Genomic DNA, 24495 nt, shown 5'->3' on the forward strand with positions numbered 1-24495 from the left:
CATTGCATTTAGGACCTCATGAAAACATCTATGAATTGTTTCTGTTGAGTGCTGAAACCTTCGTTTAACCATTCGAAAACGTTCATTATGGCCTATGACTGTTAAAAACATAGCCAACTTTTCTTCAAAGCTTATTGACCTACTACTTCGCAACCAATTTTTTTCTTTAAAATGATTGCACAATAGTACAAATGCATCACGTGAAAGACGCATCAACTCATGACACTGTGTAGAAGTTCCATGCAACAATTCTTGTGTGTATGCATGACCGGTCAATGCCGAATTCAGGTCTCTTATCTTTTCATTTCTTTTTGAGTCTAACCGTTTCCAATACCAACAAAGGAGAATGAAAACTATAATCTCATCGTCAGGATCCATAGGCTACCTGTGACACCCCAGGATAACCGGGAAAACCTTACAACTTGACTAGCTTCCTCAGTGAGTGCCATCAAATTTCGGGACGAAATTTCTTTCAACTTGGGGATGATGTGACAACTCGGAATCTAGAACCTTTCGTTGTGTCGTGGTGTGACTTGCTTGTACGTTACGTGATTAGTTAACCAATTGAACTTAATGATAGCGTGAACTTTTATGTGCTTTGTATGTGTGCATTTGTATATAATTATGTGTGTACATGTTTTACGCGAACCGAGAACCCGACACGAAACAACAAGGACCCGACTCGAGACCATGTGGTCTCGAGTGAACCGTAACCATTAGGCCGGTTTGGGCCTTTGGCCGGTTGGGCCTTTGGGCCGTAAACCCCCACTCGAAACCATGAAGGGTGCACACACTTGGAACTTGGCTATATATAAACCACCCTTAGTTATTTTACCACCTTGTTGAACATTAGAACACACACTCTCCTACTTCTCTCTCCCCTAAAAACTAAGAACACAAACACACCTCCAAGACTCTCGGATCCAATCGGTTAACACTTCATCATTCTCGGATTTGGACTTGGATCGGCTCACACACACACCCGGTTGGAAGCTTTTCACACACCCTCGAAACCCATAACCGGTTAGTGTTCTTGATGCTTTGTTGAATGTTAGTATGTTCATGTTATGTCTAGGGTTTGAAGGTTAGATTGTTTATACATGAGAAATGATTTGCTACTTGTTAACAAGTGATGATATTGTATGTACAATGATGATAATCGGTTAACACATCTTCATGTAGAGTTGTGATATTTTGTGTTTAAAAGAAGTTTGAACCATTTATGTTGATATTCATGAAATCGGACTAGTTTATGATAATGGCAAAACTTAGTTAAAAATGTGTTGCTAGCAAGATGAATATTGATATCTAGTGTGGTGTTATAACTATTGTCCGAAAATGCATAGTATGGTTGAATGAAAATGTTATGATCTTGATGAATATGTGTTTGAATATGTGAAGAACACTTTGAATGATAGTTAAGAATATGAAAACCCTTGTGATTTTGATCCACTTTGACCAATAACCTGATTAGGAAACATGTTAGTGAAATGCTATTGGTAGTTTCCTGATTTGGGCCTGATTATAATGTACCATCAATCTGATTACAACTGCATCAGCACCTGAACGTGAATATGACAGCTTACCGACTCGCAATCACCCGTTGCGACTCGCAACCACAGCGTGATGACTCGAGACCACGCGGTTGCGACTCGCAACCATAACAGGACGAGCCGAGACCACAGGTTACGAGTCCCGTTGCGACTCGAGACCTTAGCATGATGAACCAAGACCACGGTTGCGACACCGGTTGCGACTCGCAACCACCTGAGATCAGCACACACACAGCATGACTCGAGACCATGCTTGCGAGTCCGGCTGCGACTCGAGACCACACTTTGGGCCTAAGTTAGTGGGCCGGACTTATGAACTTCTGTGCTAATGTTGACGTGTTATTTGGGCCTGTTACCACGAGCCCAACTATTTGGGCCTTACACTTAGACTGTGGATTGTGTTTGAATGTTAACTGTGAACTGTTACTGATTATACGAGATTGCCATACGTATTGAACATTTGTGCACTACTTGGTTCGAATCTGATTATAAGTGATATCCGTGTTAGGACGTAATTGACTACTTGCGACTTGACTGATCTTTCTGTGATTAACTGCCGAGCAAACCAAGGTGAGTTCACACCCTCTACAAAGCATGGGATTCCCTGGGTTGGGAACGGGGTTAAGGAACGTGGGTTCCTCGTCCTCCTTGGGCAGGACGTCAGTGGTTCAGGAATGTGATTCCTCGTCCGGATGGACGGATAAACGTACTAGACTAAAACTCTATCACGAAGTCCCTCCTTTTTGTATCGACTAATCGCCGGGCCAATGGCGAGCGGGTCATTAGTTAGATAGCGCTATTTAGGTCTGACAAGCCTCACACCGTGCCGCAGAGGACGGGCGTGAACTAATGGATCTGGGGCACGTCAATGATGATAGACATTGATGTTTTCAGGGCACATAAACATGACTACAGTCAGCAGTCGATATGGTAACGAGTCTAGTATGCACATGGGGTAGCCCCCACGGCTGGAGAGCCGGATGATGTACACATGGGGTAGCCCCCACGGCCGGAGTGCCGGAGTAACTGGGAACGAACATGTCACGTTTTTAAACTATGGGGTAACCCCCACGGCAGGATGCCAGTTAAAGTAAACTGTTTTCGAAACAACTAAAACGAACGCCCACCCGTGAACTCACTCAACTAGTTGTTGACTCGTTACTACATGCTTTGCAGGACCATAGGTACTCAACTGGAGCTTGCATGGAGGAGGATCGTTGTGGGACAGGGATTGCTACATGCTATGTTAAACTTGAAACTTTTGGAACTTATGTTATAACTTTAAAACTTATGCTTCCGCTTGCAACTTAAACTTGTTGTTTTGAAACACCAATCATGATGGTTAAACTTTTATAATTACTTATATGCTTGTTCAGTATGATTGGTGGCTGGATCCTGGTCAGTCACGCCTCCAAGCGGTAGTACTCCGCAGGTGGGATTTTGGGGGTGTGACAGATTGGTATCAGAGCCATTGGTTATAGTGAACTTGGTTTTAATAAAGGAGAAACGTTTTTGTTAAAACCAGACTATAACCGGTTTAGTGCTCAACGGTCCACAACGACACTTCGCTCCTCATGCAAGGCTCAACGTTCTAGGTAATATGATGTATGTATATTGCCTACTTGTTAGTTACGTAGTACGTTGCTCATGGTATGCTTGATTAGTATAACTACTGTTGCTTGAACACGTGCGTGCTTACTCTGTCCTACTATCGTGCTTTCGCGAACCTCTCTCACACGTATAGCTTTTTTTTATGAAGAAACATGTCTGGACGCGTTAACATGACACAAGCCCAGTTGACGGCTTTGATCAACGAACGAGTTGCCGCAGCGCTCGCAGCTGCACACGCAGGAGGTATATCCTGCAGTCCAAAATTGTTCTAGGATCATTTGGATCCTACTCTCGTGAACCAACCTTTGTGTTAAACTCTGTCTTTTCTTTCACCTACCTTAGGTCAGTATGCTCAGGCACCGGTGTGCACTTTTAAGACCTTTATGGACTGTCGACCCACTACTTTTAGCGGCACTGAAGGAGCAGTAGGTCTCCTACACTGGTTTGAGAAACTGGAGTCTGTGTTCGAAATGTGTGAATGCCCTGAAGCGCGCAGGGTGAAGTATGCTACTGGTACTCTCGAGGGTTTGGCTCTCACGTGGTGGAATGCTCAAGTGCAGATGTTAGGGTTGGTTGCTGCCAACGCCACCCCATGGGAAACTTTCAAGGAAATGATCAGGGAGGAATACTGCAGTCGTGACGACATTCACAAACTGGAAGATGAGTTCTACAATCTTAAGATGTCGGGGTCAGAGATTGAAGCATACACTAAGAGATCGCATGAGCTTGCCTTGTTGTGTCCTACTATGGTGGATCCTCCGTATAAACGAATTGAACTCTATCTCAAGGGCTTGGTGCCAGAGATCCAAAGTCATGTGACTTCAGCAAACTTGACTACTATCCAGCAGGTTGTACAGTTGGCTCACCGTCTCACTGACCAAGCGGTGGAGCAGAACAAATTACCGAAGCGTATAGGTGCCGCAACTACTTCTGGTACTTCTAGTGGGGATAAACGGAAATGGGATGGAACTTCAAGCAGGGGTTCAACTTCGGTGCAAACTCAGTCTCAGCAGAGAAAGACGGACGATCACAAGAGCCCCAGTCAGCAATCGTCCGGTGGTCAAAGTCATGGTGGATACAAAGGAAATCACCCCAAATGCAATCGTTGCAACCTACACCACAGTGGGCCATGCACCAGGGGTAACTGTCATCGATGTAACAAGCCGGGTCATGTTGCAAAGGATTGCAGAAGCGCATATCCCGTCAATCAGAATCGTCAGCAACCTCAGCAGAACCAGCGACAGCAGCAGGGTAACAACAAAGGGTGCTTTCAGTGTGGAGCTGAAGGCCACTTCAAGAAAGATTGTCCCCAACTGAACCAGAACAACAACAACAACAATCAGGGGAATGGTAACAATGGGAACAACAACAATGGTGCTAGGGGACGAGTGTTCGTGATTGGTCAAGGTGAAGCAAGGAATGATCCCAACGTGGTGACGGGTAAGTTCCTTCTCGACGACTTTTATGTTACAGTCTTATTTGATTCGGGTGCCGATACTAGCTATGTGTCACTAGAAGTTAGTAAGATGCTTAAGCGTATTCCTACACCCCTGAACGACAAGCACACTGTAGAGCTAGCTAATGGTAAGAGTTTGGAAGCCTCACACGTAGTCAAGGGTTGCCAGCTTATCCTCGATAACCAGACTTTCTCTATCGATCTTATTCCTATTGCCTTGGGTAGTTTCGACGTTGTCATTGGGATGGATTGGTTATCCCAACACCGAGCAGAGATTCTTTGCAATGAGAAGATCGTTCGTATTCCTGATTTAGGTAGTGAACCTCTCATGATTCGTGGCGACAAGAGAAGTGCTGTTGAGAACATCATCTCTCTTCTTAAGGCTCAGAAGTGCTTACGGAAGGGCCACACTGCGATTTTGGCTCTAGTTACTGACACCACAGAAAAAGAGAAGAAGTTAGAAGATTTTCCCGTTGTACGCGACTATCCTGAGGTATTCCCTGAGGAATTACCTGGTCTTCCGCCCCATCGCCAAGTCGAGTTTCAGATTGATCTAGCTCCTGGAGCCGCGCCTGTAGCCCGTGCACCTTATCGTTTAGCGCCATCAGAGTTGGAAGAACTCTCCACGCAACTGCAAGAACTCTTGGGTAAGGGTTTTATTCGTCCTAGCTCATCGCCTTGGGGAGCTCCAGTACTTTTTGTGAAGAAGAAGGATGGTACCTTCAGAATGTGTATCGACTATCGCGAACTCAACAAGGTGACTGTGAAGAATCGTTATCCTCTACCGCGCATTGACGACTTGTTCGACCAGTTGCAGGGGTCGAGCTACTATTCAAAGATCGATCTGAGATCGGGATATCACCAGTTGAGAGTTCGAGAAGAGGACGTCTCTAAGACGGCCTTTAGAACTCGTTATGGGCACTATGAGTTTCTGGTCATGCCGTTTGGGCTGACGAACGCACCGGCAGTTTTTATGGATTTGATGAATCGAGTGTGCAAGCCGTACCTGGATAAGTTTGTTATAGTCTTTATCGACGACATCCTGATCTATTCTAAGAGCAAGGAAGAGCACGAACAACATCTACAACTTATTTTGGAACTCCTTCGGAAGGAACAGCTTTACGCGAAATTCTCGAAATGCGACTTCTGGCTTCGAGAGGTCCATTTCCTAGGGCATGTGGTGAACAAGGATGGGATTCACGTTGATCCATCCAAAGTGGAATCTATTAAGAACTGGCCTGCGCCTCGCACACCAAAGGAGATTCGCCAATTTTTGGGATTGGCAGGTTACTACAGGAGATTCATTAAGGATTTTTCTAAGATCGCGCAGCCTCTCACGTTGTTAACACAGAAAGGCGTTGTTTATCATTGGGGAAATGCACAAGAGTTAGCTTTTCAGCATCTAAAGGATAGACTTTGTAGTGCACCTATCCTTTCACTGCCAGAGGGCACAGAAGATTTTGTGGTTTACTGTGACGCATCAATTCAAGGTCTTGGTTGTGTATTGATGCAACGAGATAAAGTCATAGCCTACGCCTCACGACAACTCAAAGTGCACGAGAAGAACTACACGACGCATGATTTAGAGCTGGGAGCTGTTGTTTTCGCACTTAAGTTATGGCGGCATTACCTTTACGGAACCAAGTGCGCCATCTACACTGACCACAGGAGTCTAGAGCACATATTCAAGCAGAAGGAACTGAATATGCGGCAGCGACGATGGGTCGAGCTGCTGAATGACTACGAGTGCTCTATCAGGTATCACCCAGGCAAGGCCAATGTTGTGGCAGACGCCCTCAGTCGGAAGGACACTACGCCTAAGCGCGTAAGAGCTCTACAACTCACGATCCATTCTAGTCTACCTTCGCAAATACGAGCTGCTCAGATAGAAGCACTGAAACCAGAAAACGTTAGAGCTGAAGCTCTACGCGGGTCAAGGCAACGCTTAGAACAGAAGGAAGACGGTGCTTATTATGTGACAGGACGCATTTGGGTCCCACACTATGGCGACTTACGAGAACTTGTGATGGATGAAGCGCACAAATCTCGCTACTCGGTACACCCTGGTTCGGACAAGATGTACCACGATATTAAGACTACGTATTGGTGGCCTAGCATGAAGGCCCACATAGCAACTTATGTCAGCAAGTGTTTGACTTGTGCGCGAGTCAAGACGGAATATCAGAAACCCTCAGGCCTACTCCAACAACCAGAGATACCACAATGGAAATGGGAGCAAATTTCCATGGATTTTGTTACTGGCCTACCTAGATCACAGCGCGGAAACGATACTATCTGGGTGATCGTGGATCGACTCACGAAATCCGCACACTTCTTGGCAATCAAGGAAACAGACAAATTCTCCACTCTGGCGGAGATATACCTCAAGGAAGTTGTTTCGAGGCACGGGGTGCCCACCTCTATCATCTCTGATCGAGATGCACGTTTTACTTCGGAACTGTGGCAGGCAATGCACAAGTCTTTTGGCTCACGTTTAGATATGAGCACAGCATATCACCCACAGACGGACGGGCAGTCCGAGTGAACTATTCAAACCTTAGAAGACATGCTCCGTGCATGTGTAATCGACTTTGGCAACAGCTGGGAAAGACATCTGCCACTTGTGGAATTTTCATACAATAACAGCTACCACACCAGCATTAAAGCTGCTCCGTTTGAGGCATTGTACGGACGTAAATGCCGGTCACCCCTCTGTTGGGCAGAGGTGGGGGATAGTCAAATCACTGGTCCAGAACATGTGGTAGACACTACTGAGCGGATCGCTCAAATACGACAACGCATGGCGGCCGCTCGTGACCGTCAGAAGGCCTACGCCGATAAGGGCAGGAAACCACTTGAGCTCCAGGTTGGGGAGCGGGTATTACTCAAAGTTTCACCCTGGAAGGGTGTGGTTCGCTTTGGTAAACGCGGCAAACTCAACCCACGGTACGTTGGACCTTTCGAAATTCTTGAGAAAATAGGCAAGGTGGCCTACAGACTGAAATTACCAGCAGAACTCGGTGCAGTTCACAACGTTTTCCATGTGTCGAATCTGAAGAAGTGTCTGTCAGATGAGACGCACGTAGTTCCTCTGAAGGAACTCACGATCGACGAACAGTTGAAATTCGTCGAAGAACCTGTCGAGATCACGGACCGGGATGTTAAGGTCCTCAAGAGCACTAGAATACCTCTCGTTCGAGTTCGTTGGAACTCACGTCGCGGCCCAGAGTTTACCTGGGAGCGCGAAGATCGGATGAAACAAAAGTATCCCCAACTGTTTGAGAACAGTACAAACGCTACTGAGGCTGAAGCTACGGAATTTCGGGACGAAATTCCAGATCAACGGGGGGTGGATGTGACACCCCAGGATAACCGGGAAAACCTTACAACTTGACTAGCTTCCTCAGTGAGTGCCATCAAATTTCGGGACGAAATTTCTTTCAACTTGGGGATGATGTGACAACTCGGAATCTAGAACCTTTCGTTGTGTCGTGGTGTGACTTGCTTGTACGTTACGTGATTAGTTAACCAATTGAACTTAATGATAGCGTGAACTTTTATGTGCTTTGTATGTGTGCATTTGTATATAATTATGTGTGTACATGTTTTACGCGAACCGAGAACCCGACACGAAACAACAAGGACCCGACTCGAGACCATGTGGTCTCGAGTGAACCGTAACCATTAGGCCGGTTTGGGCCTTTGGCCGGTTGGGCCTTTGGGCCGTAAACCCCCACTCGAAACCATGAAGGGTGCACACACTTGGAACTTGGCTATATATAAACCACCCTTAGTTATTTTACCACCTTGTTGAACATTAGAACACACACTCTCCTACTTCTCTCTCCCCTAAAAACTAAGAACACAAACACACCTCCAAGACTCTCGGATCCAATCGGTTAACACTTCATCATTCTCGGATTTGGACTTGGATCGGCTCACACACACACCCGGTTGGAAGCTTTTCACACACCCTCGAAACCCATAACCGGTTAGTGTTCTTGATGCTTTGTTGAATGTTAGTATGTTCATGTTATGTCTAGGGTTTGAAGGTTAGATTGTTTATACATGAGAAATGATTTGCTACTTGTTAACAAGTGATGATATTGTATGTACAATGATGATAATCGGTTAACACATCTTCATGTAGAGTTGTGATATTTTGTGTTTAAAAGAAGTTTGAACCATTTATGTTGATATTCATGAAATCGGACTAGTTTATGATAATGGCAAAACTTAGTTAAAAATGTGTTGCTAGCAAGATGAATATTGATATCTAGTGTGGTGTTATAACTATTGTCCGAAAATGCATAGTATGGTTGAATGAAAATGTTATGATCTTGATGAATATGTGTTTGAATATGTGAAGAACACTTTGAATGATAGTTAAGAATATGAAAACCCTTGTGATTTTGATCCACTTTGACCAATAACCTGATTAGGAAACATGTTAGTGAAATGCTATTGGTAGTTTCCTGATTTGGGCCTGATTATAATGTACCATCAATCTGATTACAACTGCATCAGCACCTGAACGTGAATATGACAGCTTACCGACTCGCAATCACCCGTTGCGACTCGCAACCACAGCGTGATGACTCGAGACCACGCGGTTGCGACTCGCAACCATAACAGGACGAGCCGAGACCACAGGTTACGAGTCCCGTTGCGACTCGAGACCTTAGCATGATGAACCAAGACCACGGTTGCGACACCGGTTGCGACTCGCAACCACCTGAGATCAGCACACACACAGCATGACTCGAGACCATGCTTGCGAGTCCGGCTGCGACTCGAGACCACACTTTGGGCCTAAGTTAGTGGGCCGGACTTATGAACTTCTGTGCTAATGTTGACGTGTTATTTGGGCCTGTTACCACGAGCCCAACTATTTGGGCCTTACACTTAGACTGTGGATTGTGTTTGAATGTTAACTGTGAACTGTTACTGATTATACGAGATTGCCATACGTATTGAACATTTGTGCACTACTTGGTTCGAATCTGATTATAAGTGATATCCGTGTTAGGACGTAATTGACTACTTGCGACTTGACTGATCTTTCTGTGATTAACTGCCGAGCAAACCAAGGTGAGTTCACACCCTCTACAAAGCATGGGATTCCCTGGGTTGGGAACGGGGTTAAGGAACGTGGGTTCCTCGTCCTCCTTGGGCAGGACGTCAGTGGTTCAGGAATGTGATTCCTCGTCCGGATGGACGGATAAACGTACTAGACTAAAACTCTATCACGAAGTCCCTCCTTTTTGTATCGACTAATCGCCGGGCCAATGGCGAGCGGGTCATTAGTTAGATAGCGCTATTTAGGTCTGACAAGCCTCACACCGTGCCGCAGAGGACGGGCGTGAACTAATGGATCTGGGGCACGTCAATGATGATAGACATTGATGTTTTCAGGGCACATAAACATGACTACAGTCAGCAGTCGATATGGTAACGAGTCTAGTATGCACATGGGGTAGCCCCCACGGCTGGAGAGCCGGATGATGTACACATGGGGTAGCCCCCACGGCCGGAGTGCCGGAGTAACTGGGAACGAACATGTCACGTTTTTAAACTATGGGGTAACCCCCACGGCAGGATGCCAGTTAAAGTAAACTGTTTTCGAAACAACTAAAACGAACGCCCACCCGTGAACTCACTCAACTAGTTGTTGACTCGTTACTACATGCTTTGCAGGACCATAGGTACTCAACTGGAGCTTGCATGGAGGAGGATCGTTGTGGGACAGGGATTGCTACATGCTATGTTAAACTTGAAACTTTTGGAACTTATGTTATAACTTTAAAACTTATGCTTCCGCTTGCAACTTAAACTTGTTGTTTTGAAACACCAATCATGATGGTTAAACTTTTATAATTACTTATATGCTTGTTCAGTATGATTGGTGGCTGGATCCTGGTCAGTCACGCCTCCAAGCGGTAGTACTCCGCATGTGGGATTTTGGGGGTGTGACACTACCTGTCATAAACATTAAACAAAATTCAAGATGAACAAAAGATCCATATCATAACATCAAAAAATATCCATAACAAAATATTAAAAACCATCGATACATAAGATCCACAAAATTTAATCCAAACAAAAAACATCCTTGACATAATATCCACAGAATCATCTAAAAAAACATCCATAACAATTATCCACATAATCATCTAAAAAACATCCATAACAATTTGTGCAACAAAACCCTATGCATAAAACATCCATAACATGGCACCCACAAAACCCTATCCGATCAATCCATACTTTGCTCCAGCATTCTTGACCCATAGCTCACAACTTTGCGGCTGAAGTCGTAACCACACTTTCCTAATATCAGCGCTTTCACCAAAAAGCAAAAGTGCTGTTTGATATTTCACATCTAACTCTCCCCATCCCATTGTCTCCAACTTCTCCATGCATGCATCAATATCATTAGAAAGATTGTGTTTCTCTATCAATATCTTTGCCACCTTAGTAATGCAGTCCCCAACTTCATCTATTGTTGCCTTATCTTTTCGTTTCTCCCTTTTTTTAGACCGACCGGATGCCTCCTCAGTAGCACCTTGAGTTGGGGGTTCCATTTGACCACACTCGACATCCTCAATACCATTTAAATTGTGGTCAAAAACTTCCTCAGAAGGATGAGGAAGTGTAGAAGATGGCCCCCAGCTGTCAAAGCCGTTCGAAGTAGATCCCTCAAACAGTTGAACACAAAGCTCGGGGAAAGAAAGTGGCGCGCTTCTCAAAGCTTCTACATATTTGTTTGACTGTGTAGAAAAATAATATAAAATAGTATAAGATAATTGAAATGTAATAATAACTATTATTTAGAAAAACTAAATACCTTTATCTCTAGTTGCCATTCTTCTTCTGACAAGTTAAAGGTGTTTGTTACAGGATTATAAACGTTGCCGGTTTTGTTCTTAAGCTTTGACCAAGCAGCAAATTTTGATTTTAGATAATCATAGCGGTTCTTCATTTGTTTTTGATCCGCTATGAAATTGTGTTCAGTTTTCAACTTTTCCGCCACATTCTTCCATGAGCTTTGTTTAAGGCTGCTTCCTTCACGGCCATGGAGTGTTACTTCTACAATACATGCTTCAAGAAATGTTTTGTCAACACTCTCTTGCTTCCAACTAATCCTACCCTTTCTTTGTGCCATTTCTTTGAACATTTCAAAACAAAATAAAAGCAAAATTCAATCAAATCGAACATCAAGAACCATACAAGCCCATCAAAAACTAAAAGAGGTTTGGCATTTAATGATCAAATATTTATGATGTTTGTCTTCCTAATGTTTGTCATCAAATATTAATAAAACTATCAGATCTTTAAAAGGCATATTGGAAATATTAATGAAACTCATGGGACGTTGACTGTTTGTATAGTTTAGGGATAACTTATATTTGAATTGCATGCCTAAAAGTACATATTAGTTATATCAAGTCCACCATGTATTGTTGACCAAATTCTTGCCAAAAAGACAACATACACTCCCCACCCAGTTGTCTGATAGTTTCATTAATATAATATATATTGAAACTATCAGATCTTTTAAAGGCATATTGCATTTTGATGAAATAAGCTACTGTAACCAATTTGAAAACATACACTCCCCACCCAATGGTCCTCAATTTAAACAAATGCAAGTGATAGCATTGATGAGCCGGGCTTTGGCTCGTTTAAGCGATGTTGAAGTGAGCTCGAGCCGAGATTTTAGCTCGTTTAAGGTTGTTCTCAAAATAATTTGAGCCGAGTCGAGTCGAGCTCAAGCTTTGGGTTTTAATCGCGAGCCGAGCTCGAACTCAAAGAAGTAGGCTCGAACCGAGCCGAGCTCGAGATCGAGCTTCATAAAAACCTAACGAGCCGAGCTCAAGCCTGGTCGAGCTCGGGCTCGGCCCGGCTCGTTTACACCCCTAGGTAGGTACAATAATCTCATTAACAACAACAGAAAAGTTATGCCAAAAAGTGAGTATCTTGTTAAAGAATCAACCAATAAAAATGTCCATCAATCTTGTTTAAATAATAACAATTATGGTATATTGTGCAGCTTTACACAATCTTTGCTAGCTTTAATTAGTTTATGACTGTGAATTGCTTTCAATTATTCGTATTGTTTGGCTAAAACTATATATCCAATATTATCTTTACAACGCACATGCTCCAATAACAATTAACAAAACTACAAATTCCAAACAATCTCAGGATTTTATTGGAATTGCCTATATACTCGACCACTAATCAATACAATACAAAATATAATTTAAACAGATGATAGTGATATAAACAGGATTACTTTAACCCAGCCAATCCATCTAACACAGTCGTTTTCTAAACCAGAACTAATCAAACTAAGCAACTGAAAGTTCACATAAACATACAGAAGCCATCGAACATACCTAAAAAAAACCCTAGTTTTCAAAAAGCAGACAAAGCGATCGAACATACCAGGTTGTGATCGAAGTTTTGCTTGGAATCGGCAGTTGATTTGCTTGGATGGTGGTCGCCAGAAGAGAAGATGCAAGGAACGTGTTACGTACGTGGGTATTTAGGTCTTTGTTTTTCATTCAGCGATGTTTTAAAACTGAATCGCTCAGAGGCCCATGAACCATTAAGAGGTGTCCACTTAACAAACCAAACACTCTTAACACTATCCCATTCAGATGTAGCCTCTTAATGGAACCATTAAGAGGCTACCAAACAGCCCCTAAGATTCACCCCTAGCCTTGGTGCTAGTAGTAAGTTCTTGTCAAACTCTTATACATCTTGTTTTTATGATTAAAAGTTGTAGTATGTTAAGCATGTTCAAAACACTAAAGAACAAGAACACTAAAAGGTTTAAAACAAAAAATATGAACATAAAGCTTTGCATAAAAGTCATGAGATGAGAGATGGTAATACATGATAAATCTGAGTTATATAATCGATAATCTGCTGTAAATGACTTACGTTATGATATAAATCATTATTAGAATGAATAGTAATCGCATGTGTACATTTTAGTGGCATTTAGACTATAAAAAGCATGCTGAGTAAAGTTTCCAGCCTACTTCAACTGGCTGTAACCGGACCATTATAAATCGAAAATTTGATTTTCTGAAGTCTAAATGATGTATTTTCGAAAAACGAAGCAAATGGCACTGGAATCATATTTTTTTAGGTCGTTTACTATTTTTAAGGACCCATTTTGTAACAGCAGCTAAAGCTGAGTTTTTACTGTAGTAAATGGGTGATATGTTTTTAGTCATAACTTGAAATCTATGTTGAATTAGCTCATGAAAATTGTACTATAGATAACCACTGATGTCATAGTAATTCTCCCACTGGAATTTCGTCAAACGGACTTACGATAAATTTTAGATGAATTATTTCGTAGACTGCAGTCAGAAAGTGACAATTCTGATTGCAGTCCGGTAAATAGATTTGTAGATGTGGGGTTTTGAGTTAAAACAAACCCTCTGCTCCTTGCAGACTGCAGACCTTTGGTCCACCTCTTCTACTGCAGATGCCTGCAAATGTGGTCCGCAGACTGCAGACCTTTTCCCGCAGAAAAAACAAACAGCACCTAAGTCAACGTTACGAGCATCGGAAGTGGGTGTCTCCGGGTCAACCGAGGATGATGGACCGTTTTGCTTTACGTCTACCACTAGACGTCATGGTCGGTACGTTAGACCATTTGGGACTTTCGCGTAAACGCACCCAACAGTTCAAGTATGTGAAAATGTCTCTCGTTTGGTTGTATTCTTCCAACGCTCTTGTTAAAATACCCGCATAGTTTTGTCCACTACCCTAGTTGTTCCTCGTGCGTTGAAAGACTTCTTGGAACTGATGACATTGTTTGTTTATATCGGTCCATTTACTAGATATCAAATCTTTGTCCTGATACTCATCTTTACCCATCGCTTTAAAAAATGTTTCACGAATTTTATTCCAAAAATTGGTGAAGTTTTATAGTTTGCTACAAAAAAATAAAAAATATAATGTTATATTCTTAAAAAATAAAAATAAACGCTTAAAAATTATTTTAAAAAAATAAAACAAATATATTTTTAAAACTCTTGCCAACTTCGGGGTCCTTCGATATGTCGAGCCATGCCCGTGCTAACGCGTATTCCTCATCTTTTGTCCAAGCTAGGTAGGTTCCCTTTCGATGTGGAGCATTTGGTTGCTTTTTTATTAGACCGTTTACCACATGGAGATGCTTTGGCAACAGGCTCGAGTTGTGCCTCTGGTATCGTTTCTACGTCGGGTTCAGTTTCTTCTCGAGATGGTTGCGAACCGCCCATGGATGCAAAGCCGTGTGGACCGTGAAAGAACGGTTGCGAACCGCCCATGCCTAGTATTTGTGCGTACGTAAACATAATGATGTGCGTAAAATACAACATATAAATTATATCAAATATGGCGTAAAATCAAACATTTTTCAATACTAATGTTGGAAAAAGTTTGTTTCTTTGTTCATTTTTAATTTACAGGGTCAAAAGAGCTTACACGCACAAAAGGAGCAAAAGAACAGCAAAAACCAACATAAATACAATAAAGGAGGATTGACACAACTCGCCAAGCCCCCATCCACATCCAAACAAACAAAATAGCAAGATCAGAAGATCTGGCATGGGGTTGTGCCCACCAGGCTTGGGCCGTGCCCAAGACAAGATTCTCTGCAGAAGAAAAGACAACAGCAAAGGAGAAACCAGACAATCAACATGGGGCCGTGCTAAGGCAACACGGGGCGTGGTCAACTCTAAGATTCGCAGAATCTGAGATAGTACAACAAGTACAATGGCCACGGGTCGTGCCGTTGACACACGGGGCCATGCCAGGCGGGCACGGGCCGTGTTGAACGTCTGACTTCAGCTATAAATAGGGGTACTTGGTTCCATTCCAATCCATCCCTTGGCAAACCACTTCTCTCACATGGCCACCACCACAACAACACCATCACCCACCACCATGTAATACCCATCTAATTACTACTCGACTTTAATCAAAATTCATATGATTTTATATAAAAGGCGTCTAAGTTAAAACATAAGTTACCAAAACATCGTTCTAAGTAACCATAAACTAGAGAACTACTGAATAGCTTGAACATTCATGGCATATTTAGCAATTTGTTTACATACCAAACATTGTCTAATAAAGTTTAGATATCGCGGAAGCTTCAAAAATGTGTTCGGTTCTTCAAAAACTAGCTTGACCGCCATCCGTGAGATCCCCATTATCACCTAAAGTCAAAACCATTCAATTTGTTAGTTTTGACATTGAAATAGATCATACAAACAAATCCTAGCATCAAAAGTATGAAAAATAAAATAAAAATTTTATTTAGCCCTGTCGCGTGTCGCGAAGGGTTTTCGCGTGGCGCCGGTGCCCCCGCGTGTCGCGCCAGTCCCCTGTGTCTCCCCCGCGTGGCGCGAGGGAGTATGTTTTCCAGCAGGTCCAGGAGCTGGTCCTGCATATCCGCCCAGCTTCGGAATTTCACAAAATTCAACTTTAAATACTCATAACTTTTCGCTCGGTTGTCCGTTTTAGGTGATTCTTTTTCCTATACGTCTGTAAATTTATTACCGACGTGTCTATCACAATTGTCATACCGAAAATTGGATTTACGGGCCGGACGAATAAAAGTCACTTATGCGTTATTCGACCCATTCAAGTTACACTCATTTTACTACCCTTTTTAACTAGTAAACATAGGCGCTTTTTACCCAACTTCCGGGGCTTATTATCACCGGCATTTTATTACCCATCTTATGGTTTCATGCTCGTATGATTGTAACCGCCTATGCTAACTATTATTAATTCTAACGATATTATTACTCCATTAATCAACCCGTTTGGCTCATCTACGGAATCCTCCATTATGATGACTACCAAACGACTTCTAACCTATTATTTCGAGTAACGGATATTGTCATTCGATCAACACAACCTTTATTCTACAACGCAACTAAACATACTCTAGTTATCAAAATTACTCAATGTAACGGATCAAGTTACATACCTTTAAAGTGCGCCCTTCAAACGTAAGTCACCATCGGCTTGTCCACTCGACACTCCGGTATCTTTTCCTATAGAGTTTAATCATGATACGTTTAGAACCCCTTTTTTAATCATATGTCGCATAACTTGCCAAAACATCACAATTATGCGTTTTAACTTTAAATTTCAGTTTCGAGCCTTCTTTGAGGCATTTCTACGAACCCTTTAAGGGCAAAATTATACATGATTATATAGAAAGTCCCTAGCTTATCATTTAGCCCGAATTTACATCAATCAAACCATTTTACATAATTGTTAGCTTCTATAATTCTGAAATCACTTCACAATTGTCAAATTACACTAGAACAACACCCAATTTCCTAGTGTTTATCAAATTCTACATAACCCACTAACCACCTATAAGGATGTTCATGGATTTTACTAAAATTAAACATGATTTCAACATGTGCTTGTCTAGGGTTTACTCCTAGACACTACAATGCTCCTAATTTATCTATATATCACACATGCATAACCAGATTTCGAATTCTCTATGTTCATGAGAATTTCAAGTAAAGGATTTTTACCAAATTTCACATACCTTATGATCTCCTTACAATGGGGATCACAAATCCAGGCTCTAATTTCGTTTTGGGACTGATCTTGACCTTCAATTTGTGAGATTTAGGAGAGTTTAGGGCTTGAAGAAAAGCTCCAGGTCGCCCCCCTGTGTTCTAGTCGACCAAACACACCTTTTGTGTGTGTTTGGTGTGTGTTTTGATTATTAAATAAATCTAGTTTCAATTTTAACACTTTCAGTCCCTTAAATTTTGTTTTTATTTTGTTTTAATTCTTTAGTCACTCATAAGTCATCGTCTAACTAGGTTAGTGCCATTCCTAGTTATTTTATTTTACTAGTTTATTAGTAACATGATTGAAATTTAAGAATTTATATTTTCGGGATGTTACATGTCCACCCCCCTTAAAAGGGTTTCGTCCCCGAAACCAGAGTACGTACCAAATAATGTAGGGTAGAGACACTGCATCTCTTCTTCGGACTCCCACGTAGTGTCCAAACCTTTCCTATGCTCCCACTTGATCTTGACTTGATCGATTTGTTTGTTTCGCAAGTGCTTAACGTTTCGATCTAAAATCTCCAATGGCCTTACCGCATAATTCAGGCTATCATCCACCTCGATATCGTCGTAATGGATGTAAGATGTCTCCTCCGCTAGACATTTCCGCAGTTGCGACACATAAAATGTGCCATGTGTCCCACTCAACTCTTCCGGTAGTTCGAGGCGATAAGCCACCTTGCCAACCCGTTCGGTGATTTTAAATGGCCCGATAAACCTCGGGCTTAGTTTCCCCCTTTTTCTGAATCTGATAACGCCCTTCCATGGGGAAACTTTTAGCATAACCATATCGCCTATCTGAAATTCAATCGGTCTTCGTCTTTTGTCAGCATAAGACTTCTGTCTATCTTGGGCAGCTTTCAAATGGACTCGCACCACTTCAATTTTCTCATTAGTGGCTTGAATTATGTCTGTATGTGCCGATTCACGTGGTCCCACTTCACCCCAACACACCGGGGTTCTACATTTTCTACCATATAACATCTCGTAAGGTGCCATGCCGATACTCGAATGGTAACTATTGTTATATGAAAATTCGGCCAAAGGTAAATAAACATCCCAACTTCCACCGAAGTCGATGATACATGCCCGTAACATATCCTCTAGCGTCTATATTGTTCTTTCACTCTGCCCATCCGTCTGAGGATGGTAGGCGGTGCTAATGAAGAGTTTCGTTCCCATCTGTTCTTGAAAATTTCGCCAAAAATTTGAAGTAAACCGGGTATCTCTATCCGACACAATGGATACCGGTACTCCGTGACGTGCCACTATTTCGTTTGTATATACCTCGGACATTTTTTCCGAAGTATATGTTTCGCGTATAGGAATAAAATGTGCACTCTTCGTCAATCTATCCACAATCACCCATATGGCGTCGAATCGCCGAATCGTTTTAGGTACTTTGGTCAATAGGTCCATAGTCATATGTTCCCATTTCCAAACCGGGATCTCCAAAGGTTGCAGTTTCCCATAAGGTTTCTGGTGTTCCGCCTTGACTTGTAAGCAAGTCAAGCACTTCTCCACAGATTTCACCACATCCCTCTTCATTCCAGGCCACCAATAATTTTGTTTCAGATTGTTGTACATCTTGGTCGCACCCGGATGAATAGAATATCTAGATTTATGAGCTTCATCAAGTAGAAGCGTCTTCACCCCACAAGTATTTGGAACCCATATAATTCCGAATCGAGTCTTCAACCCGTTCTTTCCATCCGACAAGTCTTTTAACTGGCCAATTATTCTTTCCTTCTTCCAGTTCTCCTCTTTCACTGCTTCTACCTACGCCTCTCGGATACGTTCAAGTATACCCGAGGTCACCACAAGCTGCATCGACCTTACTCGTATTGGGACATAGTCCGCTTTTCTGCTCAGAGCATCCACCACCACATTTGCCTTTCCGGGGTGGTAGTGTATTTCGCAGTCGAAATCCTTCACCGTTTCCAACCATCGTCTCTGGCGCATATTTAACTCCTTCTAATCGAAGAAGTATTTTAAGCTTTTGTGATCGGTGAATAAAGTGCACTTTACCCCATATAAATAGTGCCTCCATATTTTTAATGCAAATACCACCGCAGCCAATTCAAGATCTTGCGTGGGATATTTCTTCTCATGTATCTTCAATTGCCTCGAGGCATAAGCTATAACTTTGCCCCGTTGCATCAGAACACATCCGAGCCCCGATAATGAGGCATCTGAGTAAACCACTAACTCCTCGACTCCGTCCGGCAACGTTAATACCGGAGCTTGAGTTAACTTCTCTTTTAGTGTCTGAAACGCCCTTTCTTGTTCAACACCCCAAATGAACTTCTCCTCCTTCCGGGTTAACTTTGTTAGTGGCGACGCAATCTTGGAGAAATCTTGAATGAATCTCCTATAGTACCCTACAAGCCCTAAGAAGCTTCTAATTTCCGAAGGGTTCTTTGGGGATTCTATTTCGACACGGCCTCGATCTTTTACGGATCCACCAATATTCCATCGGCACTTATGATGTGGTCGGAAATTGCACCTCTCGTAACCAAAAGGCACACTTAGAGAATTTCGCATACAACCTTTCTCGTCTAAGTGTCTCTAACACCTCTTGTAAGTGGTGTGCATGATCAGCTTCACTTTTCGAATACACCAAAATATCATCGATGAACACGATGACTGATTTATCCAGCATTGGTTTGCAAACCCGGTTCATGAGGTCCATGAAAGCCGCGGGTGCATTTGTCAGCCCAAACGATATCACGAGGAACTCGTAATGTCCGTATCGCGTGCGGAAAGCCGTCTTCGGCACATCTTCCTCTTTCACCTTTAGTTGGTGATACCCCGATCTAAGGTCAATTTTTGAAAACCAGTTCGCACCTTGTAATTGGTCGAATAGATCATCTATCCGCGAAAGCGGGTATCGATTCTTCACCGTGAGTTTGTTTAACTCCCGATAATCGATACATATGTGCATGCTTCCGTCTTTCTTTTTCACGAATAGTACCGGTGTGCCCCAAGGAGACACACTCGGCCTTATGAATCCTTTGTCGAGCAGGTCTTGGATTTGTAACATCAATTCTTGTAATTCAGACGGCGCGAGTCGGTACGGTGCTTTAACTACGGGTTTTGCGCCCGGAATCAATTCGATTCCGAACTCTACTTCCCATTCGGGCGGTATCCCTGGTAAATCCTCTGGAAACACATCTTCGTAGTCTTGCACTACCGGTACATCTCCAATCTTCAGTGATTCTTTCTCGAGCTCATTCACATATATCATAAATGCCTTACATCCTTGCTTCATAAGCTTGTGAGCTTTCAATATCGAGCATATTATGGGGTTACCTCCTTTTTCGCCATAGTTAGTGACGTGTTTTCCGCTCGGAGATGTTAGCTTTATCTCCTTACGAAAACACACGACCTTTGCGTGGTGCTAAGATAGCCAATCCATCCCAACGACTACTTGAAATTCCCCCATTGACATCGAGATTAGGTCTATCAGGTATTCTTCATCATCGATGCTTAATTTGCAGCCTCGACAAATATGACAAACTATAAAACTCTTGTTGTCCCCTATTTCAACTTCTAAGGGCACAGATAATTTCGTCAATACAAATGAAGGATGTCGAATAAATCCATGCGAAATGAAGGATTTATTCGCACCCGTATCAAACAATACACGTGCAGGAATTGAGTTAATTGTGAATATACCTGAGACCACATCGGGTTCTATCTTCGCTTCGGCCGCGGTAACTTGGAAGGACCTAGCCTTCGCCTTAGGGGCTTCTGCTGGAGATTCTTTAACGTCTCTCCTTCCAACTAAGTCTGGGCATTCGGACTTTTTTGTGGCCGGGCTGATAACAGTTGTAGCAAACCGAGACTTTACCCGGGCATAGAGACGTCGTGTGCCCCATTTTACTACATATGGGGCACGGTTTGTCTTTGAACCGACACTCTCCCTTGTGCCCTTTCCCACACACTTTACAACTTGGCGACCCACCTTTAGCATCAACCTTCTTTCCCGATTCCCCAGTTCGAGCTTTCTTTGTAGGGCTTGGATTCACATCCTGTGCCCTTCGCTCACCCCTTTCAACTTGTTTCTTCAACTCGATTTCCCGTTCCCGAGCAACGTTTATGATCTCGGTAAGGATCTCGTATTTTGAAGGAGTCATAAACTCCCTATATTCGGCGCTCAACATGTTATAGTAGTAGTATATCTTCTGTTCTTCATTCGTCACCAATTCATTGCAAAACTTCATCGTATCCATAAACGTCGCTGTAATCTTGTCTATGGTCTCGCCTTTGTGCCTAAGTTGCATGAACTCTTCCTTGATTCTATTAATGGCCGCCTTGGGACTATGATGTTTAAGAAACGGCGTCTTAAACTCCTCCCATGTCATGGCTCTCGCCGCTTCGGCCCCTATTTCATTCTTTTTATTGTCCCACCAATCTTTGGCTTGACCTCTCAACTAACCGTTCCGTAAGCAACAAAGTCACTTTCGTCACAATGGGTTCTTTCAAACACCCCTTCAACGTCGCTCAACCATCTTTGGCAAATTATCGGGTCAACCTCCCCGTTGTAGATTGGCGGTTTACACGCCATAAATTCTTTGTACGAACATCCTTTACGTTCTCCCGATTTCTCTTTCATAAGGTTGACACTATCTTCCAACCTTTTGACTCGTTCCTCAACTAGTGACAACACCGTGTTTTGAATTTTGTCTATAAACCCGGATAGACTACCTTCAATTGCCTTCCCTACTTCTTCGGCAATTATTTCTTTCATTTGTTCGATGCTTGTCTGCACCGGATCATCGTCGTTTCTTTCCGACGTCTTGAAACTGAAATGTTTACATTACACGTTAAACATTTCATTTATAACATAGCTTTATTTGCTTCGGTTTAGCCAAGTTCATAACTTGCTTTAACCGTTCACTTTTGGTGCACTTTCCGGGTTTGAGTGAGTTAACACACTCTTCCCATGCACATTAATTCACATCTCATTTCTTATATAAGATATAATCTACTAAAATAATAAATTAATTTTTACCGGACGATCGATCAAGCTTGAACCGAACACTTTGTTGACAACCTTAAGCTCTGATTACCAACTTGTAACACCCATCTAATTACTACTCGACTTTAATCAAAATTCATATGATTTTATATAAAAGGCGTCTAAGTTAAAACATAAGTTACCAAAACATCGTTCTAAGTAACCATAAACTAGATAACTACTGACTAGCTTGAACATTCATGGCATATTTAGCAATTTGCTTACATACAAAACATTGTCTAATAAAGTTTAGATATCGCGGAAGCTTCAAAAATGTGTTCGGTTCTTCAAAAACTAGCTTGACCGCCATCCGTGAGATCCCCATTATCACCTAAAGTCAAAACCATTCAATTTGTTAGTTTTGACATTGAAATAGATCATACAAACAAATCCTAGCATCAAAAATATGAAAAATAAAATAAAAATTTTATTTAGCCCTGTCGCGTGTCACGAAGGGTTTTCGCGTAGCGCGGGTGCCCCCGCGTGTCGCGCCAGTCCCCTGGGTCTCCCCCGCGTGGCGCGAGGGAGTATGTTTTCCAGCAGGTCCAAGAGCTGGTCCTGCATATCCGCCCAGCTCCGGAATTTCACAAAATTCAACTTTAAATACTCATAACTTTTCGCTCGGTTTTCCGTTTTAGGTGATTCTTTTTCCTATACGTCTGTAAATTCATTACCGACGTGTCTATCACAATTTTCATACCGAAAATTGGATTTACGGGTCGGACGAATAAAAGTCACTTATGCGTTATTCGACCCATTCAAGTTACACTCATTTTACTACCCTTTTTAATTAGTAAACATAGGCGCTTTTTACCCAACATCCGGGGCTTATTATCACCGGCATTTTATTACCAATCTTATGGTTTCATGCCCGTACGATTGTAACCGCCTATGCTAACTATTATTAATTCTAACGATATTATTACTCCATTAATCAACCCGTTTGGCTCATCTACGGAATCCTCCATTGTGATGACTACCAAACGACTTCTAACCAATTCTTAACCTATTATTTCGAGTAACGGATATTGTCATTCGATCAACACAACCTTATTCTACAACGCAACTAAACATACTCTAGTTATCAAAATTACTCAATGTAACGGATCAAGTTACATACCTTCAAAGCGCGCCCTTCAAACGTAAGTCACCACCGGCTTATCCACTCGACGCTCTGGTATCTTTTCCTATAGAGTTCAATCATGATACTTTAGAACCCCTTTTTAATCATATGTCGCATAACTTGCCAAAACATCACAATTATGCGTTTTAACTTTAAATTTGAGTTTCGAGCCTTCTTTGAGGCATTTCTACGAACACTTTAAGGGCAAAATTATACATGATTATATAGTAAGTCCCTAGCTTATCATTTAGCCTGAATTTACATCAATCAAACCATTTTACATAATTGTTAGCTTCTATAATTCTGAAATCACTTCACAATTGTCAAATTACACTAGAACAACACCCAATTTCCTAGTGTTTATCAAATTCTACATAACCCACTAACCACCTACAAGGGTGTTCATGGATTTTACTAAAATTAAACATGATTTCAACATGTGCTTGTCTAGGGTTTACTCCTAGACACTACAATGCTCCTAATTTATCTATATATCACACATGCATAACCAGATTTCGAATTCTCTATGTTCATGAGAATTTCAAGTAGAGGATTTTTACCAAATTTCACATACCATATGATCTCCTTACAATAGGGATCTCAAATCCAGGCTCTAATTTTGTTTTGGGATTGATCTTGACCTTCAATTTGTGAGATTTAGGAGAGTTTAGGGCTTGAAGAAAAGCTCCAGGTCGCCCCCCTGTGTTCTAGTCGATCAAACACACCTTTTGTGTGTGTTTGGTGTGTGTTTTGATTATTAAATAAATCTAGTTTCAATTTTAACACTTTCAGTCCCTTAACTTTCGTTTTTATTTTGTTTTAATTCTTTAGTCACTCATAAGTCATCGTCTAACTAGGTTAGTGCCATTCCTAGTTATTTTATTTTACTAGTTTATTAGTAACATGATTGAAATTTAAGAATTTATATTTTCAGGATGTTACACACCATCATCCATCTTCCATCATTTAGCGTGTGTAATAGTCTCGGGATCCAAGATTGATCGTAAGAGTTCTTGTCAAACAAAGGCCATGCTTGGCTAAACTCTTACATCACTTAGTGAAGACAAATCATTTATGTATTACTTTGTGATTTCCAATCTTTGGCT

At 42.1% G+C, this 24495-nt stretch overlaps 1 protein-coding gene across 1 annotated transcript; it reads right to left on the minus strand.

Annotated features, from left to right (window-relative positions):
• Positions 1–10868: 10868 nt before the first annotated feature.
• Positions 10869–11785, minus strand: LOC110882317 (L10-interacting MYB domain-containing protein-like). The gene is made up of 2 exons (XM_022130368.1): positions 11468–11785; positions 10869–11390 (listed from the first exon to the last, which is right to left on the minus strand). Exons 1-2 carry the CDS (start codon positions 11783–11785, stop codon positions 10869–10871), a joined length of 840 nt encoding a protein of 279 aa, XP_021986060.1.
• Between the last annotated feature and the right edge of the window lie 12710 nt (positions 11786–24495).

Source organism: Helianthus annuus, chromosome 10 (assembly GCF_002127325.2).
Source record: "Helianthus annuus cultivar XRQ/B chromosome 10, HanXRQr2.0-SUNRISE, whole genome shotgun sequence".
NCBI classification, from domain to species: Eukaryota; Viridiplantae; Streptophyta; class Magnoliopsida; order Asterales; family Asteraceae; genus Helianthus; species Helianthus annuus.

What these genes read in the sequence shown, in the direction of transcription:
- LOC110882317 (XM_022130368.1), bottom strand. Translation starts at nt 11,785, where the DNA reads ATGGCACAAAGAAAGGGTAGGATTAGTTGGAAGCAAGAGAGTGTTGAC. An exon ending in AATGGCAACTAGAGATAAAG is followed by an intron (nt 11,391 to 11,467) that starts GTATTTAGTTTT and finishes TTTTCTACACAG; the next exon opens with TCAAACAAATATGTAGAAGC.